The 9,180-nt window shown below is 41.9% G+C and overlaps 1 protein-coding gene across 1 annotated transcript in view; it reads left to right on the top strand.

The window, feature by feature from the left end:
* The first annotated feature begins 3,840 nt into the window (after window positions 1-3,840).
* CBLN4 (cerebellin 4 precursor) overlaps window positions 3,841-9,180 on the top strand; it is a 31,482-nt gene continuing 26,142 nt past the window's right edge. Inside the window, exon 1 of the mRNA XM_084848396.1 lies at window positions 3,841-4,131. Within this exon, the coding sequence (XP_084704522.1) occupies window positions 3,841-4,131 (291 nt within the window). The remainder of the gene's footprint in view (window positions 4,132-9,180) is intronic.

Genomic DNA, 9,180 nt, shown 5'->3' with positions numbered 1-9,180 from the left:
CTCACTCAAGGGCCACAGGATTGCTCTCTTCATCTAACACAAGGTGTTTGTTACATGAGCCAAATTAATCTCATGCTACATTACTTCAAGGAAGGGCAGGATAAAAATGTGATCAAATCAACAGACTGCATACAAAGTGTCAGGGGGTGCAGGTCACAAAGTAGCTTGTCTTTTCTTTTCTTTTTAAAGAAGGCAAACATTTGGCACACCCTGGAATGAAAATGATCAAGTATATTCCTACACTGCCCTGGCTGGCTATCATCTGCCAAGTTGTATTTCTGGAATCTGCTAGCATTGGTAGAGTGACATGATTCACTTACTGCAACATCACTACAGAAAATAGAGTTAGGAAGCAAGGGTATATTGTGTTGCAGGTTTTTTTTACATTTGAATCACAGTTCTGTGTAAAAGTTGGATAATTAGGGTCTACTTAATCATTTGTATGATTAATCACTACTCTGAAGGAGCACTGAAAACAGTACTGTGAAGACATGAGCAATTTTTAAAAGTTTTTACACTGTTGCCATTTGAGCCAATTCTACTTTTCGTATTAATATGCACATTGCTCTGATTTGGAATAATAAGATACATACATAAGTCTTGAAGGAAAGAATTGCAAATGAAAACAGTAACTGTAAAGTTAGCCTCCTAATTTGTCTGCAGCTTGCTGAAGGAGGGGGGAATCCCATAATCTAGTATCTAAATAGATTAGATACCACAGTTCTAATGATCTTACAGTTTTGCCTGTGTACAGAAAGTAGGAAGAAGGGATAGGGTAAATTGATTAGACTTGCCTTGAACACAATTTTTTGGGTGTGCGTGCATGTGTCTGGAAAGGTGGGATATAAATCAAATAAATAAATAAGCCAAAGCCCCCATTAGTTCCAATTCAAACTCTTCTTTCTGCACCTTCTCATTTCTACAGAAGCATTCTGCTCTGCAAGACACTATTGGGTGTGTGCATGTGGGTGCAGTGGGGGGAATTATCTGATCCCAATTGGATCTATAATACTGTTGGTACCAGCTGGCAGAAATGGTGTCAACAGGAATGGAGCGCATGTGTTTGGATGCTGTAGAGGATGGACTGATGACTGTCCTGCCTAAAAGAGGTGGATTGGCAGTGGTCCTTTGCCTTTGCAGAATTCACAGGAGACAGCTCATATGGGCACTTCCTTCTCTATAACTGAAATTGCAAGTGAAAAATCTTACCAGAACCTGATGAACATTTGGTAGGGCCACTGGAGGCCAGATTAAGCTGTTTCAGAGGTTGGGTCCAGTTGGCCATCCCTGGAATTCATTACTGCATGAAATGCAGTATCCCAACAAAAGGGGAAGAAAAAACACAGAACAAAGGAGAGGGACTGGGTTGACCACTTTCATGGTCAATGGCTATCAGATCTGAAATGCAAAACACAAGTAGCACCAGGAATGTCAAAACCATTGCATTATTAAATGAAAACATGAAAAAAAATATTCCTGATATATACAATTAACTATTGGTGCAATCCATCCTCTCCCATGAGTGTGCAGAGCTATGTCTGATAAGCTTCACATTGTTTTTTTTTTGGGGGGGGGATCCTCATAGGCATTCTATGGAGCCCTCCCTTACCCTGCTGATACTCAGCTGGCTCTCATGTCACTTTTTTGAGTACATTGTGATGGCAAAGCTGGCTGGGGATGATCGAAATTGTGGTTTGAGGGCACCAAGTTGGGGAGTGCTAGTGTAACCACTACAGCACACATGCCTTCAAAATAAAGCATGTCTTTTGTTCCTAAACCTCTATCACTAAACATCTTAAAGAACTACACTGGCTTCCAATTTGTTTTGAGGCACCATTAAAAGTGCTATTTTTGACATACAAAGCCCTAAACAGTCTGGCTTAGCATGCTTGTAAGACTACCTGCTCCTATAAGAAACTACCTGACCACCAAGATATTCTTTAGAAGCCTGCTCAGAGACCTCTGCCACCTTCTGAGGCACAAATGGTAGCAATAAGGAACCATTCTTATTCCTGTGGGCCTTTTCAGTTGTGGCACCTCATCTTTGGAACTCCTCCCCCTATTCATTCATTGTGTACATATTAATGGCTGCCTGCATGACAGGTAAAGATGTTTTTATCCTTGCTGTATTTGTTCTGAATTCTCTTGCTGACAAGTTGAGTTTAATTTTAAATGTTCCTGTGGATTTTATTATGCCAAGTTTGTTTTATATACATCATTAGTCACCTTGGGAATCTTTGGTATAAGTGTTTTAATAAACAAACACTCCCTGCTGCCTCTTTCAGAGACTTAAACAGATGTTAACCTTGTTTATGTCAATGGCTGGAAGGATGTTGCATAGGAAGAATGAATGGCACAGGTAGGAAAAACAAAACAGCCTTGAAATGCAACTCTAAGCAATTATACTGCCATTGTCAGTTTTCTTCAGCTGTCTCTTGCCTTCCTCCTATACAGTGTACATTAAGGAAATAAACTGGTACATCACTTGGCAACATGTTCAAAAGGAGCCACTAGACAGTGCACTAGAGTACAACCTGACAAAGTCCATCATGATAGTCTGAGAACATGGGGGGAACCATCTTCCAATTACTTTTGTCTGAAGCTTGGTACCACTGTGTTGCTTCATCAAGAAACTGAATCAACTAAATGTGGTATTCCTTACCCAGATAATGTGTGTGTGTGTGTGTGTGTGTGTGTGTGTATGAGAGAGAGAGAGAGAGAGAGCACGAGAGAGAGCGAGATGAGTGGGGAGCGTGTTTCTTACACATTCACATATTTAACAGCACCCCACCTTTCAATAATGCAGTGCATATTATTCCACAGTCCTGAAAGGGTTAATAATATCCCATGCTGTTGTATTCCCCTAATGATTTCACTGATCATTGGGTCAATATTTAAAACATAAACATACAGGCAGGCACACATGCAACAAAATATACCAGGTTCACTTAGCCCATAGCCAGAATGGTTTCCTTGGGACTAAATGTTCCTATTATGTATGGTCTTTAAGATGATCTGAAAAGTTATGCTTGGGACTATAGCACAGGTGGATATGGTATCCAGAAGCACTCCTAGACTCAAATAGCTTAGGAGGCAATGGTTGTGCAGAGAGAGAGAGAGACAGAGAGAAAGGGTTGGGCGTGCTTCTATATGCCATGACGCTGGGGGGAATTGTGGTAAAGAGAGAGGAAACTCCGCTTTTGCAAAGCATCCTGGCTGGCAAATGAGCTCAGCCACAGTCTGAGCCCGTTTGGAGGGCAAGCTCCTGCCGTCAATAGCTGGGCGCGTCTGCTAAATTACTGTAGGATAAGAAAGGGAGACAGAATCACAATGGAACGAATCATGGCTACGTCAAATGTTTTTATTTCTTCCTGATCTCTCTCTCTCTCTCTCTCTCTCTCTCTCTCTCTCTCTCTCTCATCAATAATTCACCTTAGGGCTTCCCCCCTCTCTTCTCCTCCTGGATGTGGAGGGGGGGTTGGACGGTGAAGCACGGGGCACTGGGAAGGGCTGATTTTGTCTGGGAGGTGTTCGGAAGGGTATTTTCACGAGCTTTTTAAAGGACAAAAAAGAAAGAAAAGAAAAAAGGAACGCAAGCAAGAGGGAACACGGACTTTTTTCCTGGAAATCCTGGAAGTGTGCAGGAGAAGAAGCTACTGATGCTGATGTGCTGGTAGCGATTGTTGTTGTTTTTACTTCTTCTTCCTCCCGCTGCTGGTTGGGCTGCTATTGCTGGTTTTGTGGCGTGGTGTGTGTAAGCGTGGGGAGAGGTGGAAGGAGAGGCGTTGTTGGGGCGCACCGCGCAGAGGCGTTCGCTGTCCGGCTCTCTTGGTGCTGAACATGGGCGCTTCAAGCAGGGCGCTGTCCATGGTACCTACCGTCCTCCTGGCTTTGGCTCTCCCCTCTTTTCCCGTCTGGGCGCAGAATGACACGGAGCCCATCGTTCTAGAAGGGAAATGCTTGGTAGTTTGCGATTCCAACCCGGCTACTGATTCTAAAGGAGCCTCCTCTTCTCCTCTGGGGATCTCTGTACGGGCTGCTAATTCTAAGGTTGCTTTCTCTGCGGTTAGGAGTACCAACCATGAACCTTCCGAGATGAGCAACAAAACCAGGATCATCTACTTCGACCAGGTAAAAAGAAAAACAAAGGAGCACCTTTTCTTCCAAAGGAGGACATGCTAATTATTTTGTCATGCTAGAGGGATGCGTTGGCGGGGGTGGGGGAGAAAGTGAATTTTGGAACCTGATTTTGGCTAAGGGATGAAATGCTTTTTGTCTTGGGGAAAGGAATTAGATTAGAAGTGGTGCATGTGTGTTGGGAGGCATCTGGTCATGACACTGAGATGAGATCGGTTCAGGAGAGTAGGTGGGGATCAACAGGTGAGAGTCGATCTGTGAACTCTTTAATGCTCTTTTGAAAGCAATGGGCTGAAACTTACAAAGTGGTGGTGGAAACTCTTGGTCAATTGACTCATTTTCTTCCAACACACAGTCTTCTGCCTTACCAGTGAAGTTCAATAACCATTTCACTTTACCGGGCAAGGCTGCATTTGCACGTTAGAAGTCTTTGGACTGGATTAATCATAAGGCTGTAACCAGGAGCATGCAGACTGCTTTGCTCTGAGAATCCAACTACTTGTTTTATTACTTATTGATTTTGCTGTCTACTGTTCCACTCTACACTAAAGGCTCATGGTGGATTATGTGAGTTTCAAAAGTTAGACATTTGCAAACAATGAGAACCTACCACCTACATTCTATTTAGTCCACTTTCTTGTGATGTTTAAACAAGTTATCTGTATCTGAGATCAGAAAAAGAAAGACCAGATAACTGAGGAATGCAGTCAGTTTAGGTGATTTGAAGTTACTGGAGGCAGAAACAGTGGAAGAATGAAGAGGTCACATTGTTTCTGCACTCTTCTAGTCTGATCTGAAGAATATTTACTCAGATGTAAGTCCTAAATGGGATGTACTTCCAATTAAGTGTGCTTATGATTGCAATCTTTCTAAGACAATTCAATATATGAAGGAAATGTGTGGCAATTCTTTAAGTTTATAAGCCAGGGGCAGTGGAGGAGGTGAAGATGTCCAAGATAATTCCCAATTCTGTGGAAGATTTCTGTTTGGTTTGCATCCATATTTCCCCCTGTAGTTAAAACCTTCTTATAGCTTTATAAGGTGTCAAAATCCAAATCTAGGCTTTAGTCACAGCTTGTAACCCATGACCTACTGGTGCAGTCATAGTGGCATAAATGTGCTGTGAATATAGCATGAATATAGGAATCAAAGATCAGGTAACACTAAGAGAGGAATACAGGGGCAGTCCTTTGAAAATTCACTGCACCTTAGTTGCATCACTGCAGAGTTTTACACTATTGTGAAGACTTCCCATATCTCTTTTCTTTTCTTCCTAACCTACTCCTCAGAGATAGACACCAATAATTCCTTTATCCAGTCTTTGGATGAAACAGAAATAGTAATTCATTCCCCCTCCAAAGTCAGTTTTATCAAGTCATTTATAAATATGAATTGCTCCTTTTACAGCAGAGGGAATAAAATCTCTCTCTCTCTCTCTCTCTCTCTCTGTGTGTGTGTGTGTCTGTTGTACAATCCTGCCACTGTGAAAAACGTCCCTGTATTTCAGAGCATGTGTGTTGATCTCTCCCATTGAAATCTATACAATTTACAAGGGTGTAATTTTGGTAGTATCAAACCCACATGTAATAGGAGGGGGGAAATCATTGCAATTATGTTGTGTTAGCTCCAGTTTGAAATGTATGTGTCTTCTTGGGAATTGTCTAATACACTGCCATCAGCTATTTTCTTTATCAACCCCTTCTCATTATGCATGATAGCAGGTGGAAGAGCCTGTCTTTGCAAATATTAGCCCAGCGGTTTAATTAAGCCCCATAAGTTACTCTTTAGTCTTTCAAAGCATATTCTCAGAGAGAATGATGGATCTTTGACCTCTCCCATGACTACAAAGAGTTCTGGGAATCATGTACCTCACTCAGTCACTCTGTCATTAACCTTTTCAAGAGGCCAGGAGACAGGTGGATATGTAAGAGACTTGGAAATGGTCAAAACATCAGACAGCTGCCTGTATCTATGGGAAAGAAGTGAAACACAAGATAGAGTGTTTTTTCCTCTCTCTTCAGGAACAGGTCATGCACCTTGAATTTTAAAAGTGTCTGTTTTTCTCCTACCAGTTGTACATCATCTAAAAATGCCACATAATTAATTACTCCTCTTCTTACTATGCTCTTAACTTCCTGCTTTCCTGTGCAAAACTGCCCGCTCATCTGCATTCACATTTTACTCTGATATCTTCACACTCATTCCAATCAAGGCTGAACAAGGAGCCAACATATGTCACTTGCAGCACGTAAAGAAGAATGTTTGTTCAATTGCCACAACTGAAGTCAATCCCCATGCTAACTGGTCCATAATTACATTATTTGGAAGAAAGTCCTACTGATTTCAGTGTACAGTGGCAAAGCTAACCTACAGTGAAACCCTGTACATGCCTACTCAGAAGTAAGAACTATTGAGTTTGATGGGACTTACTCTCAGGGAAGTGTGTATAAAGATTGCAGCCTGAACTAACTTCCCATTGAACCCATACAAAGGTGTTTAGGACTGAGGTGTTATGGAGGTGAATCACATTTCAGTTTCACCAGTATATTGTGTTGCTGGGAGTAAAGGGCATGTGAGATGCCTCCTAAGAATGACTCTGGTAGAACTCTTGCAATATTTCCTTTTGATTTCCACAAACTAAGATATGTGATGGAGTTGTCTTGTACTGTGTCACATCAATGGACCATTTAGCTCAGCATGGTCTATGTACTGGCAGCAATGCTCTAGGCACAATCCCTTTCCAGTCTTCCATAAAAGATGCTGTAGAGGCTGGGCCACAGACCTTATATGCAAAGCATTTCATTTCATTTCATTTCATGTCATTTCATGTTATTTATTTATTTATTTATTTGATATATTTCCAAAGAAATTATAAATCACCCTTCATCCACAAGGGAACCCAGGGAGGTGTACACAACAATAAAAACCTACCAACCAACCCAATATATAAAAACCATACAATTCCATATCAAAGTACAAATTAAAGTATTATTATTCCATCAATAGTTACAGGGGACTTCACAGGTTAACATGCACATAAAATTGCTTCGAATAGAAAAAGTAGGAGAAGAATAAAACTTCAGGTTAAGCTTTTTATTTATTGAAACATTTTAAAACTGCCTTTCATCAAAACATATCAGGATGTGTCCAGAAGGAAACCCTCAAACTGCTAAAAAAAAAGAAGGTACAGTAAGAATAAAACAGAATAATACAATAACAAAACAATAAAACAATGCAAATGGCATTAAAATATATAAGGGCAGTTTAAGCTTTAGGGGGTTCTTTAGAGCACTTGCATGCATTACCTTGTCACAATCCTTACAACTATCCTACAGGGTAGGCCAGTATTATCAGCACTGCTATTGCAGATGGGAGTCTGAAAAGGGTTGTTTGCTTCAGGCCACTTGGCAGGCTTGTGGCAGAGGCAAGATTTGATGCAAGGACTGCCTGATTTATCATGCAGTTTCTTAGCAGTTTCAGTGTATTACACAAACACTGCCTTCCCCAACCTGGTGCCCTCTAGATGTTTCAGAGTATAATTCCCAGAATTCCTGACCATTAGCCATGATGGCTGGGGAGTGGAAGTCCAAAACATCTGGAGGGCACTAGTTTGGGGGAAGGCAGTACCAGAACCATTGGAAGCTGCCTTATACTGAGTCAGTCTCGGACCATTGGTCCATGTAGCCCACGATTGTCGACAGTGAGTGGCAGGGACTCTCCAGGGTTCCATGCAGGTTGCTTTCCTCACCCTACTTGGAGATGCCAGGGATTGTACCTTGGACCTGCTGCAAGCAAACCATGCACTCTACCACTCAGATATGGCCCTTCCCTCAAAAAAGCTAATAGCACAATCCTATCAATGTCTACTCAGAAGTATGTCCCACTGAGTTCAATGGGGCTTACTACCAGGTAAGTGGGCATCGGATTGCAGTCTTAGCCAGGGGAGACAACAAAAGGAGGGTGGAGGGAGGACAGAGGAAGAAGAGGGAAGGCTAGCAAGGGATGGTTGTGAAAAAAGTGCAAGGCCAGCAAGGGATGGTTGTGAACAAATGCAGTACTTAGACATCATTTCAGCAAGGGAGAAGGAGTTAAACTATAGGCTTCATGGAAAAAGTGGAGTTCGAAGGAGGGGTTTACAGGAAGAAAGAGAGATGACTTTACTTAGGAATTCAAGGACAGAGTTCCAAGCAGCTTTACAACTAAACTATGGATCCTTCTCATAAGCAGCTTAACAGTCATTGCCCAAGAATGTTAAGAGTTAATTTAAAAAATCCTTGGGGTAATATTCATTGCTTCCTTACTATTCAATTAAGATAAATAGTTAGGAAAATAGGAAGGGAAGCCTTCTTCACAAAAGAAGAGATGCAGGTAATGGGAGATACATATAATTCAAGTCTTACCTTTAGTCACCCGCCTTTTCTATTTAAGAAAGTCCAGGGTTGCTGCTGCTGTCGGTGCTGAAGATGGGGCATGCCAGGTGCTACACCAGTGTAATCTCACTCAGAACATTTATTTACATTGGCACTGAAGAAGACCTTTATTTGGCAGATAACTATTTGGTGATGCAAGTACTCCTGCTAATGTCACTGAAGCCAGCACAGAAACTTGTGCTGATTTGAATGGTACTGGGTTGTAGTCATAGCTGCTGAAATCTTCATGGGTGGGTCAAACATGTAGCAGTTTGATGCCAACATCTTGAGTTATAGGGCCACTGTAGTGGCCCTATGTTAAGGGGGAGTCAGCTGAATCACATCCCACCATTATAACCCGAAATCGGGGGTGGGGTGGGGTGGGGAGGTTCTATGGCTTATACTGAGAAAATGGCACAACAGACATCTGAAAGGCAGTGTAGGAGAGCTGAGTTTGCAGATGGTCCATGCTGATTTTGAGGCAGAAAGAACAAGAAGTGGCTTATTTATAGGAATTTAAAGTTTGATGAGTGCCCACCACCAGCAGTTTGACAGGTATTGTCTGTTTTTCTTCTTCTTCTCCCATAGGCTTACATGGGGTTTTCTTTGTAATAACATTTCTCTGTCTGTACAA

The sequence above is a fragment of the Heloderma suspectum genome, chromosome 4, assembly GCF_057233095.1.
Source record: "Heloderma suspectum isolate Gila_16-S chromosome 4, 16-S_ref, whole genome shotgun sequence".
Taxonomy (NCBI): Eukaryota; Metazoa; Chordata; class Lepidosauria; order Squamata; family Helodermatidae; genus Heloderma; species Heloderma suspectum.
Note: the sequence above shows the minus strand (reverse complement) of the source record. Positions and strands in the feature narration are given on the sequence as shown.